The sequence below is a fragment of the Petaurus breviceps genome, unplaced genomic scaffold (genome assembly GCF_028583685.1).
Source record: "Petaurus breviceps papuanus isolate PSGF00001 unplaced genomic scaffold, PetGlider_PUasm1.0 90903, whole genome shotgun sequence".
In the NCBI taxonomy this organism is placed as follows: Eukaryota; Metazoa; Chordata; class Mammalia; order Diprotodontia; family Petauridae; genus Petaurus; species Petaurus breviceps.
The window spans coordinates 6,658,035-6,680,169 of NW_027187376.1; the positions used below are offsets into that span (position 1 = coordinate 6,658,035).

Here is a 22,135-nt window from a genome sequence, read left to right on the forward strand (position 1 = left end):
TTTTTAACTGATTTTTCTTTCTCTTGAGAGCTTTGTTATTTTCTCTAGTGTTTCCTTATGTTCGCCTTATGCTTACTTACCCTTTATCACAGTTTCCCTGGGGGCTATATCTCAAAGCCATCTTAGTTTCTTTCCATTCTGGGCAATTCACATTTCACCAACTTCAATCTGTGCCCCAGGTGAGTCTTGAGTTGATAGAACTGGCTCCAGCTAGATGTTGGGCCCTTTGATTTGCCTGGTGAATCCACAAACTCTCTGGAATGCTACTCTAGTTTCCTCTAATTTTTAGTTTTCTGGCTGAATTCTGTTGTAGTAGAATGTACTGCCCCAGTACCATCCCATCCAGGAAAAGCATCTGCCTTTTGATTTTCTTCAGCATTGAGAAGAAAAAGAGTGGGCTGGGAATGAGATGAATTTGTAGCAAACCTATGGGTCTGCTTGTGTAGCTCTCCCAGAGCATGGTGGATGGTGGGCAGAGTGAGCTTGTTTAAGGTTAGGGATTAAATTTCTTGGCTGTTAGTTCGTTGAGTGTTTACATTTTTAGGTTTCTTAGTGTTTTACAGAGTGTAGATAGCTGAAATTGCCTTATCTCTATACATGATCTCTGAAAAAATTTAAGAAATCATGAAGATTAGAAGTACCTAGTCCTCCATCGTATTGGCCATCTGCTCTTATTTTTATTATTCACATTATTATTGAATATGCTTTACACAAATTTAAACTGACAAACTTTCAGACATTCTTGCAGAGAATCAGTGAATTAGTTGATGGTGCCAAGGGGAAAAAAGATCAATTGAGTTTGTTTGTTAGTTTTGTAGATGGGGCACTAGTTTATGTATCCTCCATTACTGGACTTTTAATTCATGGATTTTATTTTACATATTAAATTAACCCTATTAAGTCTGATACTCTAGGGAAGAGTGATGTTTTAATTAAGCCCTGAACTTAAGGCAATAAAAATAATGCGTGGCATTTATGTCTTTCAAGAAAAATCTGGAAAGAACTAGCTTGTAGCTTGATGTAGTAGAAAGAGCACAGCATTTGGGGTCATGAAGCCTATTTGAATCCTAGTTCTATTGCTTGCTATTTATGTGACTTTGGGCCTCTCGTGTTTTTATATGATAAATGGGGTTAGATTAGAACTAGATAGTGATTTCTGAGGTCTTGTAATACTTTAAATTATATGTTTTTCAGATTAGTGTTGTTACTATCCACTTTATACATACCATGGTTATGCTCTGCTCAAATAAAGGAAGAAAAACAAGCATTTATTAAGTGCTTACTATATGACAGTCACTGTGCTAAGCAGTTTTATGATATTATTTCGTTTGATCCTATCAATAACTTCAGGGTGGATATAGGTGCTATAATTATCAGCATTACATGGTTGAGTAAACTGAAGCAGATGGAGGTAGAGTGATTTTCCCCAATGTTTGAGGTCCAATTTGACCCAGAGCTTCTTGACTCCAGGTCCAGTGTTCTATACATTCTACCTTGCTGTGGCCATCACCACAAAATACAGTGCAAGTTTATACATTTTTAGCATTTACGCAAATTATGTTTCATTGTACTGTACTGTCATACATTTTTCTGTAGTAGCTTTCATAGCAAAAGAAGAAGACCAATGGGTCTCATACAACCTTGAAGGTTAATTAACATGTTTTCTTGAAAGTGAGACTGTTGACCACCATTAATTGTTTTAATTTTTCAAACTACTAAGGATAGCTTAGTGATCAAACTTAGTTATTTGAAAAAGATCAAAAAATTGTCAAATCATAAACAAGTATTTCTTACTTTGCTAAAACTCCAGTGAGGGCAACAACCATGTGGTATCTAATTTTTGGTGAATCCCCAAAAACAGCACACTGCTCTGTATGCAGTGCACACTTGAAAAACATTTTGCATGTTTATTATTTCTCTCATGTTTTCAAATCTAATAGCTACAGAAATTCTGAGATGATTATTGGTTGAAAAGCAAAGAAGTTGTGTTTTTATTTAGAAATAAGAAAATAATATAAGCTTCTTTGATGCTAGTACCACAGTTGCTTTCTGATGATTATTTTTTAAATAAGTTTTTATCGATGTCTTATTTTTTATATTACCAAATTTTCCTGGCACATCCACTCACTCTTTTCCTCTAAAAAAAGCCATCCCAAGTAACAAATAATATTTTTAAAGACAAAAAAGAGAAGAAAATCAGTAATCAATAAAAAAATCTGAAAATATGTTCAATTTACTGCATACCTAGACTTCCCTTCCCTGTAAAGGGATGAGTTTGGAATGTTTTCTCATAGTCTTTCAAACAAAATTTCCTTTGTAAACTTTGCAACATACTTGTAAGTTTTTGCTAATTATTTTTCTTGATAATCAATTTTAAGTATTCAGGATTTACTCAGTTTTGAAAAAATACGTATCAGTATTTGTCCATTTTTGTGATTTCCTGGTTGATATCCAGTGCTAAATACTTTTATTCTTAGCTCTCTCAGAGTTCACATGAATACCAATGATCCCTAAGTAATTAGCAGGTGGAAGAACTTTCAGAAGCCACTTACTCCAGTTGTGTCAGATTCCAGCCCATTGGTCACAAGTAGCCCACAAACTCCCAAATGTAGTCCTAAAGCAGATTAAAATGTCAATGGGAAATAATTAAAAACATAAATAAAAATACAATACCACAAAGATAATGTTAATTTATGGTTTTCTAAGTCTCTATGTATCCAGGAGGGATCCTGGATTACAGGTATAAAATGCTCTGGACAGATATAAATATACAGACATACACATCTATACATACATATGTACATACAGACATATATAGGTATACATATATGCATGAATGGTTGTAATTTATTTCTACAAGGAAGTTGATTATACTACCTAGCTTTGTAATGTATTCAGTGTTTAGCAACCTGCTTTGTTGTCTGCCTCTTCCTCCACCATTTCGTGATATCCAATCTATAATTTAAACCCATCGTATCTTCGTTAGGAAAAATTGCACAGAAGGTCCTCCATATTCCCATCTTTTGAAAGACTGTCACCTTTCTTTTAGATTTTAATTTCCTTAAAGACAGAGGGTGGATTTTCCTCCTTTGAAATAGTACAGAGCTTCACATGTAGTATAATGGATCCTTCAATAAATATTGAATGACTTGGTATTGTCCGTTTTCTCTAATAGTGTTTGTTTTGTCGTCCTCCCCAGTAGTGATAATGGATTGTAGATGATTTGTGTTACTCTCTAGATCAGTCCCTCTCATAAATGTTCGTGCCTTCTGGCTAAGATTATAGTTTGTATCTTCTGAACAGAACCAAGTTAACTTATTTGAGTCATAAAGGGGCTGAACATGAGATTTTGACTGACCAATACAATGTTCTTTTAAGTTGAGTTAACCAAACTTTTCTTCTCTCTAGACTAAATAATATCAATTTGCATTTCCCCTTAGATCCTGTTCTTTAACCATTTCATCTTTGTGTTTTGGTTGTGGTGGTATATGTGCTTTCTTTTCTTTAAACCCTCTTTTTCAGCTCACTACACTTTTTATCTTGTGAAGGTCTAGAATGAATAATAGCTTATGAATGTGAATGGTATTGAGTAGCCCTGGATTTGAAAGGACTCTGCTACTTTCTACGTTTGTGACCTTAGGCAAATTATTTCCACACTCAGCCTTGGTTTGCAAAATGTAAACTTGTAAAATGTTGGGGTTGGATTAGGTGATCTAAAGCATCCCTGCCAGATTTAAATCCTGTGATCCTATGCCTGTGGTAATTACTGTACAATTTACTTATTAGGATGAAGGTAATAACTTATTTGTTTTTTTGGTGGTATTATCTTTAAAGTAACATTACATCGTTAATTCGTATTTAGTTTTTGATGTTTTATCAGAAAATTTAGCTTCTTTCCACAATTCTTTTTCATCTTATATTTGGGTTTTTTTTTTTTAATTTGACATAGGGATCTGATAGATTAGAGTCCAAAGCACTTTTTACCTAATTTCCTGTTGACAAATTTGATGATAACATTACTAACTTATGCCAGTGTTTTACTTACACATTAAATATCACTGAACCATGTAGAATACTAGTTGATGTATAACTCCAAAGTCATATTTCATCATGTATAGTGGTAGGGACTGTTTTTGCCTTTCTTCATATCTTCAGTGCTTAGCTTGGAGTATGGCTTGTAGTAAACCCTTAATAAATGCTACTTTTCTAATTGACTGGCAAGTCAAAAGTACATCCACCTGGTAGTGTTATTCTAGTATTTTTTTTTCCTAGTTGGATAATTCATGTCATGTAGTATATTATGTTGATATAGGTGTTTGAGCTCTATGCTCTTTCCCCTTTATTTTATTTAGTATTTTAAATTTCACTGCTCTCCATTATTTACTGAATTGGATTGAATCCAGTATGACACAGAACCTACAGAATAAAATTTTATTCTTGTCTGGAGAAGATTTGCCATTTTCTTAAGTCTAGTTCCAAGACTGACTAGCTTTGTGACCATAGTCAAGTTACTTAATCTTCTAAACCTTGGTATTCTTACCTGTGAAAAAAAATAAACAAAATGGTGGTGGTGGTGGTGGTGATGGTGGTGGTGGTAGTAGTAGTAGAAATATGAGGAGGGTGGCACATATCTATAACATGTTAAGGTCTAAAATGTACTCTTTACTTTATTATTTTATTTCAACCTCAGAAACTCCATGTAAAGTAGGAAGATACTACTGGCTTAATTATCTTCATCTTACAAGTGAATGAACTTAATAAAACTACATGTCATGTAGCTTGTAAATGTCAGAGATAGAATTTATACCTGTTTCTAACTAACACCAGCAGCTAGCACACTATCCAATACTATATTGCCTCAAGATAGATAATAATTATTAGTTACTTTACAGGATTGTTGTGAGGAAAGTACTTTGCAAATCATAAAACATTATTTAAGTGGGAGGGTTTTACTCTATCTTTTTAATCACACTTTTTAGGGTTTATAAAGTACTTTCCTTGAAACTGCCTCTTCTTTTAGAGGGTATAAGCATCATTATAATAATATACTCAGCCCATTCACCTTTAGCATAATGTCAATCAGTGAACAAATATTGATTAGGTCATGTGTCATGTACTGTTTAAGACACCGTGAAGAAAGAGGAAAGCCGATAAAAAGTATGTGTGTGTGTGGGGGGTGGTCTTGGAATGTTTCTTCATAACTCTAGAAAATAGTTTTCAAAGATAGTATTAGGTTAGATTAAGATGAAGGTGATTTTTTGTTTTCTTTATTACATTTATTATAGATATTACAGTCTTCAGAATTCTTATTTGAGGTATGGGGAAGGATAGGAATATTGACTCATCACAAATACTCGGTCCTGTTTAGCATGTTTATTCTTAACTTTAAAGCCGTGATTTTTTTTTTTTAAAGCAATCGGGGTTAAGTAATTTGCTCAAGATTACACGGCCAGGTGTTTCTGGGTGGGTGCTCAGTGTCTGAGCCTGGGATTCAATCTCCGGGTCTTCTCAACACTGGAGCTGGTGCTCTTACTCGCTGTGCTACCTGGCCGCCCCTAAAGTCGTGATTACCTCAGCAAAATAAAATAGTGAATACATCATGAATATGACTTCTTTTTTTTCATTGTGGAAATTCCTGTCATTTAAATAGGTCATAAGTTCTCTATGACTTAGAGCATGGTCTTTTTAAATAAAATAGCAAGTAAAACCCATTTATCTAAGTAAAGCAGCAAACAGAAATAAGAGAAGTTACACAGATCAGAATATAACAAAGAATCTACGAGAGTCGATGAGGTCTTTAGATGAGACTGAAATGAGATCTCAGCTTGGACCAAGAATGAGATAACTTGATATCACCCAAGAAATTTTCTCTCTAAAGTTTTTAGAGAGGTAAGCTGCAAATCAGAGACATATTGAGGAATTGGCTTTTCCTAAGTTCTGACTTCCAAATTTTTTTTTTACCTCCTTATGTGCCTCTCCTAAAGAATAGGGAATAGAATACTGGCCCTGGAGTCAGGAGGACCTGAGTTCAAATTCAGACTCAGACACTTAACGCTTACTAGCCAAGTGATGTTGGGCAAGTCACTTAAACCCAATTGCCCTGCCCTCTTCCCTGCAAAAAAAAAAAAAAGTCTGAAACCACACATATCTGTCCCTAGAAGGATTGGCATGAGCTCCATCCCTTATATAACATGGCATTGCCTCAACATTCTTTCAACTGATGTGGAGCCCCATCACCTTTCATATACCAGAAGGAGCCAACAAGAATTGCTGTAACCTGAAAAATTCATCTTCCTGTAACCTGATGTGAGAGAAGAGGGGAAGATGAAGATAAGGGAAAATATATGATGTCCCATAATCATATCAGTGAATGAAAGGAAAATCAAAGAATGAAAGGAAAATAGTTCCTGTAGCCTTTCAGGAATAAATGAAGAAAGCATTTATTAAGTACTTCCTGTGTGCAAAGTATTGTGCTGTGCACTAGGAATACAAATAGAAAATTAAGATAATCTCTGTTCTCAAAGACAAAAGGAAGGTTTCAACTGAAAGTCAAATTGAAAGGTCCCATAATCCTTTGCGTACAATGGCAAAGCAGATGGTAATGCCTTTCGTTCAGTGTCATTTTACTGACAAATATATCAGTTCCTGATTTTGAACTGTTTGACAGAAAGAAGTGGGACTACAGGAGAATGGGTGAAGTGGCAAATGGAAGGATTGAAATAGGGAAAAGACGGAAAAATCTTTATTCACTGGTCAAGGAGATCCTATGGACGAACACTCTAGGGAGGAGAGATTTATTCTGTAACAGAAGATGGAAACCTTACAGTGGGTTAAAGTCTACAGAGATTTGGTCCTCAGGGAGACACCTGTCCCTGAGAAAATATAATACCTCCAGGAGAAACAGAGCTTATTAGGAAATCCAACAATTAGAAAGGTTATAGGGAATGGTCCCTAAAAGAAGATAAACTTGAAAATGGTAAATAAAATGGATCTTAATAAATGGTAGGGGAAGTCTAGGGGTAGAGATGGATGACAAAATCATGGACAAAAGAACATCTCTACCATGGGGCCAGACTTCTGTCCATGCAGGAACTGACACTTCTAAGACAGTAGAAAAAGGGGAGGAAGGCCCAACTCACAAGGTAATAACATAGAAATTGTTTAGAAATAGGAACTAGAAGTGGGTACTTTAGAAGCTTCAATTCCATAAGGAACAAAGACCAAATAACGAGTAAATAAGTATGAGGACCATGTACCAAAAAATAAAAGTTTATATATATATATAATGAGAACACATGAAGAAAATGAGAGGGAAGACCCTTCTTGTATAAAAGTACAGAAAATGACAAAAGAGAAGTTGAAGGGCAGGAGAGGAAGGAGGATTTTGCTTAACTATCTAGCTAAGAGGAAAAAAGGTGAATTACATAACTAGATAAAATATTCATTGAGTGAATTGAAATAAATGCTTTGGAAGTAAGATAAATCATGTCTGGAGCACAAAAGGGAAAACTTTATGAAGAAGCTGTCATTTGAGTTGGACCTTGAAGAATGGATCGGATTTTTTTATTAATGGAGATGGATGGAGTTGGTGGGAGAATGAAGCACATTCCGTTATTGAGGGATAGCCAAGTCACTTGGAAAGATCAGTAATCCGTGGTGGCTGTAATATGAATTTCAAGAGCAGTATGAGATAAGGCAAGGAATGGCTAGAACCAAACTGTGAAGGTTCTCGAAAGGCAGGCAAGGAAATGTGCACTTCCATTTGTTGAACTATTATACAAAGTCACTGAAAATTTTTGAGTGAGAGCATGATGTTCATTAAAATGAGTTGTTTTATTCCTGTGTTCCCTTCTGTCATAGTTTCAGCCTGCCATCAAGGATTTCTTAACCATATCATCTATTTTTCTGATATAATTGAAGGAAGAAATACCACAAGTGACCCCTAGACCTTTTAAAACATGGAAGTTACTGGAACTTATTAAGCCTTTTTTTAGAATATAAATCTTAACCTTTTTAGAATGTAGAAGTTACTAAAAGCTATGTTATATGTGTTTTATTCTGTTTTATATGAATGTTTAAACACATAAGAGTCTATGTATCACTTGACTAGTAGCTTTTGACAACCAGCTTTTTAAAAAGACAATAATACTTTAAAAACCCTACATTAAAGGAACTATGCATGTTTTCTTTCTATTTGTGCACTAAATTATTTGACACCTACAGTAGTATTAGAATCATCCGGGGCCAGGATACTGATGGACACCAGTGGTTCAACTTGTACTGACTCAGAAGTCAGTCTATGTGTGGCTCACTGCTTGCCTTGTAATAACCCTGTATTGAGTATAGTAAAATTTGTCCTGGAGACTTTCCATGAGAAGGAACTGTTTTCACCTGATCTCTAGCACTGGCATCTGACCGACTCACTGTTTGATCTCCCAAGTGTGAACTTTCCCAACCCTCTGCCCCTCCTTCCTTCCTGGAGGCGCTGGTGGAGGTGGATTACACTGAGAATTACAGAAGCAGTGGCAGTTGCACACATGATTTGCATAACTGTGCTATGCTGATTTCGCACACACTGTGTGCACTGGAGTCAGTATCCTCTTTCCTTGTCTGTGCAATAGAAATTGGAAAAAAAAAGACTAATATCTTAATTTCTGCTCATAATCCAGAGAGGCACACTTTAGACCCTGCCCACTAAAACTTGACCAGGAGAGAAAAAGATATTTAGAGTCAGGTCAGTCAGTAAAACAATCCACAACCTTACAAAACAGTAAAGTATTTTTTTCTTATTCTCAACAAAGGAATCATTTTCTCATTGCTACTGTATATTGTGTGCTTATTTTTTGTTGTTGTTCAAATACTGGTTATTGTCCTTCTTTCTCCAAGAGGACCAAAATGACATCACCATGCCAGAGTCAGGTTTCAGTGTGTCTGACTGTGGCCGATCAGACCAATATAAGCTCAGAATGCTCTACCACAGATCAGGCACAAATAGTCCATGTGAACATTTGGGGTAGACTCTCTAAATTTGTGCATTTTGCATTTCTTTTGAGCTATTTCAATTCTGCTTTGCTCATAAATCACATGCTTACTTTAAAAGTAAGGTCACTGTCTCAAGAGGGAAAAAATTTCTACCAGGAATGAAAAGACTCCATTTCTAACTTGTATTCACCTTAGCATAGTCTTTTTTAATATGTCAATCACATCAGATATAAACTGGGATCTTGACTCTATATTCCCATAACAAGGAGTTCAAAGAAAGAGGGAGGGATCATAAGACTCTTCATTCCTCAAAGTACTTTTAGTGACACTGCTCTCGCCTGCTCTGTTAAAGAAATACGTTTGGAAGCATCTCTGAAGTTATAAATGATCTGACCGTGTTGTACCCAACTTTGACACCTCCTATCCCTCCCACATTCCCCTATGTGTAACATCTTTTGTATGAACATCACTTTCCTCATCTGTAAAGTGAGGACGTTGGACTAGATCATTTCCAAGAGCCATTCTAGTTCTGAATCCTATTCTTCTATTTGAAAAAATCTTCCACCTTTCCTTTCCAAAAAGCTGAGTCTGCAGGTTTGGCATGCTTGGAACTCCATGGCCCAGTGGTAAGGCTGCATGCCAGGTTTATTACTCACTCAGTACCAGAAGAGCACGTCACATTTTTTTTTTGTTGTTGTTAAAGCTAACCTCCACCCTTTCCCTTTATTTTTCCTATTTGATCCATGTAGATGAGTCAAAGAAACCTGTTCGTCTACAGCCTGTACTATCTTGCCAAATCTTGGAAGATTCCCAAATGTCAGGAGAAAAAAATCAGAACAGATAGGGAAAATAAAACTAAATATTATCAAACATTTATCTGCAAGTAAAAAGAAAGTAATTAGAGCATAATTATCACCTTTTAAAGTATCACGAATTTAATGATGTAATGGTGGTGGTTTCACTAAAGTTAAAATCCAGCGAACAACACAGGAATATGGGAGACCATAGAAGGAAAACAGTAACATACATAAAGTAATATCATTTATATCAGAAGTTGTCCAGTGTTTAATCAAATATTTAATAGAAATTTTAGTTCAAATATATTTACCGGAATGCAGTATCTTCCATCATGATTGCTGAGGTTTGAGTTATATTTTAGCATTTTGTGATCCTGGGTATATCGGGTGGTTTTATCTGTCCTTAAATATAAAGCCCTTCTTAAGTCCTCATACATAGCACTTCATCTCCCATCTCAATGACTGTATTTGGTGGGCCACATGCCTGAAATGCATTCTTTCTTCACCCACCTTTGCCTTTTGTAAGCTCTTTTCAGAATTCATCTTAAGAATCATTTGTACATGAAATACTTTTCATAACTGCTAGTACTCTCCCAATACTTTGTAGATATTTAATATATACCTTTAAAGGTAAATATTACCTACTTTGTTAACCAGAATGAATTAACAGTGTGATGTAGGAAGGGGGGAGGTAGAAGAGGACTGAGAAAGAAGGCCTGCAGAATGTAGGATTTGAGCTAAAGAATGCAAGAGAAGCCAGTAGGCAGAAATTGTATGGAGGCAAGAAAGCAGGTTTTCTGCAGCTTAGAGAATGTGGATGAGGAAGTAAAATATAGGGTGACTGGCAAAAAAAAAGCATTACTTGCAGACAGTTTTCTCAAAGAGTTTACCTAGGAAGGGGAGAAGAGATAGACTGATAGCTACCTGAGATGGTACAATCAGGTGAGAGCTTTTAAGGGGAATACATTGTTTTGAAGAAGCAGTAGGAAAGAAGCCTGTAGTTAAGGAGAACTTGAATATTAGAGAGGGAGAGAATCAGGATGATAGAGGAGTCTAGAGAAAAATTGATGGAATTAAATTAAGGATGCATGTAGAAGGGTTTGCCTTGGCAAGGAGAAAAGGCATATTTTTATAAGGCAGGAGTGAAGGAGGACATGGAGGGAAAAGACAGGTGACAGGTATGGCATGAGGAGGAAGTGGGAGTTGTTGGGAAATAGCTTCAGTTTTTTAATGAATTATGAGGTGAGGTCCTCAGATAAGAGGGGCGGTGAAGAAAGGAGGGGCTGTGAGAAGCTCAGGAATGATGGAATTCAATGTAATTTAAACTACTTGAGGTCAAGGACACTTGCACGTAGCATAAGACCTAGAACATAGGTGCTTAATAGCTACCTGTTGGTGTGGTTGTTGTTCAGTCATTTTTGAATTGGGTCCAACTCTTCATGATGCCATTGGGGTTTTCTTTGCAAAGATACTGGAGTTGTTAGCCATTTTCTTCTCCAGATCATTTTACAGATGAGGAAGCAGAGGCAAACAGGGTTGTGACTTGCCCAGGGACACAGCTGGTGAGTGACCCAGGCCAGATTTGAAATCAGGAGATGAATCTTCCTGACTCCAGGCCTAGCACTATATCCACAGTATCACCTAGCTCCCCAAATATTTGTTGTTTGGCTTAATTAAACTTTTCCTTAAAATATATCTGACTTAAGTTACTTCCTTAGGCTGTATAAGTGCAGGATATGGTTGATTTGGGATAAAGTTTCAGAAGTGATAAGAAATCAAATAGATTTGGGAGGGAGTATGCAAAGGGGAGCAAAGGTGAGAGAATTATTGCTAAACTGGTATGTGTTCTTAATAGTTCAAGTTTTCTGCATTCTCATATGTATGTTATTTGATCAACTCATTTTCCCTGAGAATCATTAAAGTAAACCTGTTATGAGAAGAAATTTTGATAGCTTCCCAGATATGATAGAAGAGGGGAGAAAAGAAGCAAATCTTTATCACAAGAAAGTTAAGTTTGGAATAATGATCATGTTAGTTTATGCTTCTCATTTTCTCAGATAAGGGTCCCTAAAGAGCCCATGGCCTAATTGTTATTTTTATTGGTCCAGAAATTAGCACTCTGGCTTGGCAAAATACCAAAGAGGGGGAAGTCTGTACTCTATTATTACATATAAGTACATATTTTAATGTGGCAGAATTACAGAAATAACCACCATCAGGTTTTTTAAATGATAATGTAGTCGTATGAAGATATTCCCTGGCTATATTTTCTTTATTTCTATTCCCTTTTGATAGAGCTTTACCCTATCCATCTCTTAACTTCCAGTGCTAACTTATAAGACCACTTAGGTATCTAGTATTGATGAAGCCCTTATTTCATTACTTATTTTAACATCTTTTCTCTTGTCTTTTCAACAGAAAACCCCTTTAGGGAAATCATTGATACCATGAGTATGTCTGATGATTTGAATTCTGGATATGCAGCTGAAGGGTTTTCCACTCCTGTTGAATATTTATGTCCCACTTATACCCTACTGCCCTACTTGCAATTTTTGTATTTATTTTCAGTGGGAAAAATTTTCACCTTTTCTAAATTCTGCAATCTCTTCTTTCTTCTTGATAGTCCATTTTGCATGACCGCACATTTCAGATGCAGCAGAGAAAGTACCTCTCCCCCCTCCAAAACCCCACAACACTTAACATCCACACTCAGCTTTGCAGGGCATAGGAACTATTGCTTGTGAAGAAATGTTGGAGGAAGATTTCTCTACAAAATGTCAGACCCTGTCCTCTTCCCCCAGTCAGCGTTGAGAAAAGAGATCCATTTTGTAGCAAATATCAAAAGAATCACAGAGTATTAGAACAGGAACAGAGATTAGAGACTGATCATGTGGTCCAAAGGCCTTATTTCATAGATAAAAACAATCTGGTCTAGAAAAGTAAAGTATTTAGATTCTACAAAACAGTAAATGGAAAGGCAATGATCTGAACTCAAGTCTTTTGACTGTCTTAAGCCTGGTATACTTGCCACTATACTACATTGAAAAGGTAGGAAAAATTGAAATTACTATGAGAACTCGAAATTAACATCCCAACCGAAAAAAGGAAAAATTCTCTAAAATTTGATTTCCCTTTTTCATCGCTTTTCAAACAACAAAGTAAAATATTTGGAATACATTTTGAAAATAAATTTTTACTTTTACTCCTAGATTTTTCCTTCACATTTGATTTTTGGATATTCACTATACTTTGACTCTGTAGCTTGTTTATGTGACCCTGTAATTAAGGTCTCTAACATTTAATGTACTGTCTTAAACACTTAAGGTTTCTTAAAAATCACAGTTAAGCATAATTTATCAAGTTTTGTCATTTTTTGCTTTTCTTGTGAATGTAAAAATCATTGAGGATTTTTTAAATTACTCCTCCATGTATTAGTACTATCATTTTTGCATTCTGATACTAATCATGATCCTCATAGTTTCCAGGGATTTTGATTCCATTTACCTGGTGGATCATGATTGGATCATTTGGTTGAAATTTTAGTTTCTGACATTTAACTTCACCAGTAGCAAGGAACAAAATTGATTTAATCACCAAAGATTTCTTTATTATTCGATCAAGTAATCTTTGGCATTTCATTTAGGGCATCTCTATAAGATCAAAACAGAAGAAACCACCTGACTCAGTTCTCACCATTGTGTTCAGTCCATGGATATTGTAGGAGGCATATAGTGAATAAAGTATTTCCCTCTTCTTTATACCAAGGCTTAGGAATCCTGTTTTATAATATGGATAAAAAGTATCAGTATTAATTAGTAACCTAATGTTTTAAAATTCCTGATTGCAAAAGATCAAGATAGGAAAAAATGTTGATTGCACAGTCAGTGTTAATCTGTCTTCAGCTTTACAATTCTGTAAACAATTGCCAGGTAAAAGCAGATGTCAGGCTGTTGTTTTGTGCCTTGTAGGTATTTTTAGAAGAAACAGATGCATGAAAAAGTGAACCAAGGATAATAAAATAGGTTTAAAATGTTTTCTGTTATTGATTTTTTATTAAATAGTATGCTATATATGTACACATATGCATGCATATAGAGATGTGTAGCATATATGTACATACATATATGCTGAATGAAATGCCCTAAAATATTGCATAAGGGGAAGGTGTGGAAATAATTTTATTATCATGCATGGTTTAGGGGTCATTTTTCTTTATTGGTTTCAGTAGAAAAAGTAATAAGATTTTCCCAAATTAATATAAGGGAGCTAGGACTAAGATGTTTCCTGTTCTCTGAAGAAGATTGTATGGATTGTGTACAAAACGTTCTTATTTATATAGCTTTATAATCTGTTGGACTAATTCTTCCTTATGATAGCCATTTGGAGTGAATGTAAGGAATGCTAAGTCTTTTTCACTTTTTAAAAATGGAAAGCTACTCTTCCTCTCTAAGAAGAAAAAGTACTGAATTTATTTCCAGAAACTTTCAAACTTCATCCTTTGTATAAGCCATTAAGATATTCTGAGGTCATAGATTTTGAAAGACAGTAGGATGGTGTCCAAGAGACTCAGTTTCTTCTAGTCTCAGAGCTGTCTGTCATTGACTTTCACTCAGAAGCATTTAATACTTCATGGCCTCAATTTCCCCACTATAAAATGAGGAGACTAAAAGAGGTGGCACATATAGTACATTACAACTTTTAAAATTCTATGTCAAAAATTATTTCTATTGTATACTTGATAGCATGATACTACACTTTCCATGTTTTGTTTTGCTTTTTCATTTTTGACTCTTCAGAATTCAAAACTGGGTTCATTTCAGTTAAACAATATTAAGTTCCTAAAACGTACACAGGATTAGTGTTTTAGGCATACCAAAACAAAAATTAAGCAGTCCCAGCCCTCAAGGAGCTTATATTCTATTAGAGAATATATACCCAATAGAAGTAAATACAAAAGCGGTTTGGGAGAGGAAGTAGGTATTAACAACTCAGTGACATCTGTTAGATGAATATAGGGAACACAGGCAAAGGATGGGGCTTGTTCAGCTTTACCTAGTGCCTGGCACACAGTAGGCATTTAAAAATGCTTATGATTGAATAGAGGAAAGCAATAGAATGTCATGGTCAGGTAACAGCTGGTAGTTCAATTTAAATGGAGTTTAGAGTTTTTGAAGGGGAAAGATGTGAAATGTCTAGAAAGATAGATTGAGCACAGGTTGTGGAGATTGTCTGAAGGAACAATGGAAAGCCATAAAATTATGTTTTGTTTCTTTTTTTCTTGGCATGGAAATAGCATGGTCCAATTTGTGCCTTAAAAAGTCTATAAGGAAAGTAGATTAGTGATGAAAAAAGGCTTGGAAGGTGGAAGACCTATTAGGAGATTATTACAAAAATCTAGGCAAAAATGAGGTTTAGTGGTGTTCTTGTTAAAGTAGAGAAAGGGGAATGAAGGTCAGAATGTAATAGAGGTGGAACTGCTAAGACCAAGCAACTAATCTAATAAGAGAGGAAGGGGCAGGGAAGGGTCTAAATTACCTCGAATATCACTTTTGGCTCTGTATTTCCATGATCTTTACTGGATACATGTGTATGACTAATCCATTTATTTGTTTTTCCTGTTTATATTTTTAATTTTAAAGAACCAAGCACTATCTAGGAGAGACCATATATAGACTATGTGTGACAATGGCTGTAATTGTTTAAGTTGCTTATGGTACTCTCCTATCTCAGTGATCTTGCCCTATTAATATTTTAATATATCTTCTTAGAATTAAAGTTCAACAATTTATAGGAACTGTTTTGAAGGTCCTGAATTAACCTGGTATTGAAACTTTGAAAACTAGGGTATCAGATATCCCCTACTTAAGTGAATTAAAATAGTGATGTGCATGTATATAATTTGTTATAGCCCACATTAATTAAACTTATTTTTTCCACATTAAAGAAGAGGAATTGGAATGTTGGTATTATATTAGTCACATAGCAAAATAAGCCTTTCTCTGAAGAAATTAGATAATTTAGAGAATGAATTGTGTGGAATAGCCTGAGTCATTAGGAAATAGAACTAATTATGGAAGCTGATTTTTGGTCTTCATAAACAGAGTTAGTAAAGTTCTCAGTTTATTTGTAGGAGAAAGAAGACAAGTGGACAGGTACTTAATCCATTCATCTGTAACCCTGCCTCACTAAGAGCAGTCCTTGTTTTAATGTAACATACCTGCTTCTCTTAAAAAGACGGGATTCTGCCTTCTCCTCCATGGTAGTACTCCCTTCTTCTTTCCCATCCTATTAGAATTTTCCAAGTGAGGAGCAGCACCTATAAAACTACCCCTCTTTCTCCTCGGGCTTTTTTCGCCTTTCATGTGCTCTAACATCAAGAGTACTCAAACATCATAGTCAGGAAGGGAGTTGAATAATTCAAGCTGTGAGCTAATGGTATATATTGTTTGGCACTTCTTTACTTGGTGCAAATGTAGCTGAACCAATAATGTTTATATTTAGCTTTCTGATAAGATATTTTTATTCTACAAGTAGAAATTATTGCTTTACTTTGAAAACTATGATTTCTTATATATGCTCTTTCCAACCCTACCTCTTTCCACCAAACAAACAAACAAACAAACAAAAAAAGACATAGCCAGCAGAACTTGGGACAGGGACCTGATTGAAATTTTGTTCAGTGAAATATTTTGAACTAGGTAAAGATTTGTTAGTATTTAGCTGTTTCTGGACAAATAAAAGATGTGGGTACAGCCGGAACAGAATTGATGGAGAGTGTAATTGAAGAATAGAAAGAGTTTTATATTGAAACTAAGGAATTTTTGCTGCAGGTGACATACATAATTATCTTTTGTATAAAGGCTAGTATTAGATTATCACTTTAACCCAAGACTTCTTGATTTTTAGCAAATCAGGAACAGGGGCCTGGATTGTGATCCCTCCCAACTGATAGTCTGACTAGACCTAACCTTTCTCCTCTGTAAAATATGAATACTCCTTCTCTCTCTGGGACACTGTAAATATAAGGAGTGAACTCTATGCTTGACTTAGAGACAGTAAAAAAATATACATAGAATGGTTTAAATCTTATCTCTGGTGCTTATCACGTGTTACCTTGGGACAAGTCACTTGGTCTCTATTTCCTCATAAAATTAAAATGAGAAAATATTGTCTTCACATTAAAAGTTTAATTTTTCATAGTTTATTTGAATATTTATAATAATTAGTATAGCTTAGTCACAGTTATTCTTCAAACAATATTGCTGTTAATGCATACAGTGCTCTCTTTTTTCTACTGATTTCACTTTTTATTATTTCATACAAAGCTTTCTATGTTTTCCTAAAATCAACTTGCTCATCATTCCTTACAGCATGGAAGCATTCCATCATAATCATATACCCACAACTTGTTTAACCATTCCCTAATTGATGGGTATCCCCTCCATTTCCACTTCTTTGCTTGCTACCACAAAGAGAGCTGCTAGAAATATTTTAGAATATACAGGTTATTTTCCTTTTTTCCTGGATCACCTTGGGAAAAAGACATATTGCTAGGTCAAAGGGTTATATACAGTTTTATAACTCTTTGGGCATAATTCCAGATTACTTTCCAAAATGATTGCATCAGTTTTACCAACTATTTTGATGTCCCAATTTTTTTACATCCTCTACAACATTTGTCATTTTCCCCTTCCATTATTTTATGTAATCCTATAGTTTTAGTTTCATAAACCACTATTTGTTGTGTCATACCATAAAGATAAATGAAAAACCTTGGGTATAGAAACTTTTACTATAGCTAGTTCTAAGAAGAAGTTTAAAAAATTAAATTGCAATTTCATTCTCATAATTATGTCTTACAGATTTTTAGGACAATAATTTATGATCTTTTTGACTTAGAAAAATTTCTGTTATTTTCTCTACTTTTTATTTCTTTAAAAATCTTTTCCCTCTTTTAACACAAAAGTGGAGCTGATTTTGCCAATTATGATCTAATTCTAGTTCAAATGGAGTAGCTCATTTATTTACAGTTTAAAATATATGTGTGTATATATATATATGTAAACATATATGCTGACAAAAATAAAACCAAACTTTTTTTTTAATCTCTGGAAATTTGAAAGTTGATCAGTCTCTGATGCTCTAATTTTTTCAGGCAATCCTATGTCCCCCCTCCCCCTCATTGATTACTTACAGATATTTCCTTGAATAACCAATGATTTTAACTTCTCAGGAAAAAAAAAAAGAAAGAAAACCTGTAAACTTCCAACAGAGATTTTTAAGCATCTCATCTGGGCCTTGGACAGAGGAGAATGATTCTGTTTAAAGAAATATTATTAATTACAGTTAGGATCACTGTAGTAAGAAAAAAATTGAAATGAAGTGTTCCATGTGGTTTTTAGATGACTGAGTGGTAATTTTTTTAAAGTAATTTAGTATTACAGATTATTGTGTGCACAAAAGACAGGTAGAAAGCACACCAGACTCAAGACTGGGAAGACCATTTTAAAATTTAACCACTTATTGAGGAGAAGGGAATAAAAATTTTCATAGTGCCTACTAGCACTGTGCTAAAGCCCTTCATAAGTATTATGTCATTTGATCCTCCTAACAACCCTTCAAGATAGCTGTTTTTATTATCCCTGTTTATAGTTGAAGAATCTGACGCAAATCCAGGTTAAGTGACTTCCCCAGGGTCACACAACTATTAAGTACCTGAGGCTGGATTTGAACTCCAGTCTTCCTGCCTCCATGCCCAGAACTCTGAATACTGTACCACCTTACTGCCTCAGACATTGTTTCTTTTTTTGCTTTTTGGAGGGGGGAAAGTGGGGCAATTGGGGTTAAGTGACTTGTCCAAGGTCACATGGCTAGTTTTAAGTGTCTGAGGCGAAATTTGAACTCAGATCCTCCTGACTCTAGGGCCAGTGCTCTATTCACTGCGCCACCTAGATGCCCCCAGACATTGTTTCTTACCTTGTGGTAACAGAGAATGCTTTTTCCAAGCTTCAGTTTCTTTAACTGTAACATAAGGGTAAATACAGCATTGCCTGTCCAGTAGGGTTCTTAGGAGGATAATGCTTTATAAACTCTAAGTGTTACATAAATGTCAATTAGGATGCCATGAATTTCATCCTGGTGGAGGTTCCTGAACTTTATCTAGCTGTTTTGTAGACAAATACTGTTGGTTCTGGTGAGAAATGGATGAGATGTGGATAGACAGCATTGTGGGCACTCTGGAAATTTTTGTTCATTGGGCCAGTGCAAATCCATATCCACTTACAGAGAAATAACGCAAAGTGCCTAACTTATTGGCACTGAAGCAATATTAACAGCATCTTTATTTGTATATGAAGAATAGAATCAATACAGAGATACATTATCATGGAATGTAATTATCATGTCCTGCATATTTTGAATTGAAATATCATTAAACATTATTTATTTGTTATGTAGTATTCACAGTTTAGAGAGAACTCATCCCTGTTTTCAGGGTCTTTACATTGTAAGACTGTCAGCATCTTTAAAAAAGGATTAATTATGCTTCATGTAGCATTTGTGAAAAATATTTATAACTGCGTTTTAATTGTGAAACAATTTTAGTATGCACTGTGACTTTTAAAAAATCCCCTATAGCATGATTTTCATGCTGATATCAATACCAGCCTCTTTGTGTTAAAATTCTGTTCTTCCTGTAATTTTCATACGTATTTAGCAGTTAAAGATTAAAATGATAAAGTAACACCTGCAAAACCTAGAAAAGAATGAACTGTATTTTAATCTTTACCATGCATGGATAATGTTTGTAATACCACGTCAAAAACAACATAAAATTATTTGTATATATGATTAAAATTTTTCTCAACATTTTTAATGAAGGACCATTTTGGTACGTGTACACAGAGTTATTTTTGCAGTAGTTGTGGGTAGTGAGTTTTACTAGATCATTTATAGTCCTCCCTTAGTTCCCCTTGTGAGTAATTTGCTATTGCTCTGTAATTTTAATCCAGGCTGGAGGTATGTTTCTCTGCACAGAGCTGATTCCTTCTTGGAATCAAATTCATGTTTTTGTCCTGATTGGCTATTTTTGTTGGTCCTTCGTTCTTGAAGACAATGAGGATATCAGGAAAGTGATGCCATGACTTGCGAGTGAATTGGATTTAAGTGAGGGAGGGCTGTACAAAGTATGGTTCTTTGATTACATATAATTTCTTTTCCTTTAGTTCTCTAGCATTTTCTTAGAATTCATTATAAATATATGAGATACAACTAGAATGAAACATAAAGTCTTTTTAATAGGAAAACAAATAAAATATTACTGGAGTTTAAGTATCATTGAGTTTAGAGGAGGGAGAGGTCCTTTCCAGATGCTTCTGATTTGTCTTTGATTGACTCAAATCGCAGTAAGAGAGCCAAATAAGAACCACTGCTTGGGTTACCAGTGGGAACAAAGTGCAAACATTTTAAAGAAAGTGTGTCCTGTTGGCCTTTCATGGCTTGGGATTTAGTCAGAACATGAACTTGATTCAGGATTTCCCCATCACCATAGGTAACGTCAACTTTATATACTATCATCTTTTCTCTCTTAGTATTTTTGGAGAATGACACTGTTTTTGCCAGTGTGGGAGGTGAGCCCTGAATGGTGAAGGCTTTGGGGTCTAAATAACACTTATAAGGGCTTTTCTGGGCTACAATAAATGTAGGTGCTGGTTTTGCTTTGGAGGAGGCTTGTGGTGTACTAATGTTTAGCTGTCTTCTTTTTCCAGTGGGTAAACCTCACAAGTGCAACTACTGTGGACGGAGCTACAAACAGCGCAGTTCACTGGAGGAACACAAGGAACGTTGCCACAATTATCTTCAGAATGTCAGTATGGAGGCTTCTGGGCAGGTCATGAGTCACCATGGTGGGTGGAAATGACATTAAGGACTTTTTATTGACTCCTCTACAGCCACTTTTGTTGTTCTGTTTTTCTCATTTATTTCCCTAAAGATTAAACTAACTCCTAAATCTGTTAACATCATAATCTTCTTAGAATATTATGTTGTTCAGGTAAAATTTCTCTACCATATATTAAGAGTAAATCAAGCCTTTGTATTCTTTTATAAAGGAGTTACATATGTGCTTGTGATTTTTTTTTCAAAAAGTGGTATCAATAATCAAAATGATTTAATATGCTTTTGACTTTGAGATCTATGACAGCAGCTTGGGATTGCCATATGAGACTAGAAAGATGGTCATACCTTTTTTTCTGTTGACTGAACCGTAGCCTTTAGAAATAGTGCCAAACAGGTCTTAGATTTTTCAAAAGAATGAACTTGTTTAAAGTAAAGTTTATTTATGTGCGTTTTTTACTATCTCAATTTATTCTGGTAATCAAAGCTACCACAAATAAATTTCACAATTTAGCTAAGTAATTTTTGAATTATTGTTTTTTGGTAGAAAAATGTCAAGATTGTTTAATCAATTTTATGGGAATCGATCCATACTAGACCCCAGAACTAGGCACACCTACATGAAATTAAAGACCACAATATCCAAAACAAAATAGTGATTTGCTTTATTGTTTGTCAGTAATGAAGAAAGATACTTGATAGACTATTAAGAATATCTGCCTTATAAATGAAAAGTAACTTCACATGTTTAGATTTGGAGATTTTTGTCATCTTTTTCTACTCATTGTCTACCAAAAATTGCTGCTATCTTTAAATGGGAAAATAGAAATGTTTTCAATTCCTTTGTTACATTTTTGTCTTTTTTCCTTTGGTTTATTTGGGATGGAATAGAAGACTTTTTATTTTATAATGATGACATTTGTGGAGATCACCTGTAAAATCTGATTTTACATTTTATAGTCACATTCCTCTCAGGGATTTTCTTTTGTCCCACTTTAGGGAACGTTCTGAAATTTGAGGTGTCTTGTCTTTGGTAAAATATCTGATGTAGAACTATGGGATAATACTGTATGTAGTTATTTATATATGAGATAACGTTTGTAAAGTGCTTTGCAAACCTTAAAGCACAATATAAATGCTACTTATTATTAGCTATTATTATTTGGATTGAACAACCAGCAATAAGCTATTGTCATTGAGGTATGTTTGCCTGCCTTAAATGACTGAGGGTTATTTATATGATCAGAAGAGACACATTGGGCTTTATCCTTCCCTAAATCTTAAATCAGTTGATAGTAGTAAGCTAAATATTTTAAAAGTGTTAGCTTCAGCTGATAGAGTAGCACTTCCACAAAGTAATGTTCAAATTACTTTGAAAGAATTAATGCCACCTATCTTACTACCTGTGACTGCACTGGAGAAAATCTGACATTTTGTTTTTGAAAACCAGATGGTTCTTTGAC

At 34.9% G+C, this 22,135-nt stretch overlaps 1 protein-coding gene across 8 annotated transcripts in view; it reads left to right on the forward strand.

The window, feature by feature from the left end:
• Nucleotides 1–22,135, forward strand: part of IKZF2 (IKAROS family zinc finger 2) — a 198,857-nt gene that overhangs the window by 161,716 nt on the left and 15,006 nt on the right. For all 8 annotated transcript variants that reach the window (XM_069075214.1, XM_069075209.1, XM_069075210.1 and 5 more), the window contains one exon: nucleotides 20,546–20,683. In XM_069075214.1, the coding sequence (XP_068931315.1) occupies nucleotides 20,546–20,683 (138 nt within the window). The remainder of the gene's footprint in view (nucleotides 1–20,545; nucleotides 20,684–22,135) is intronic.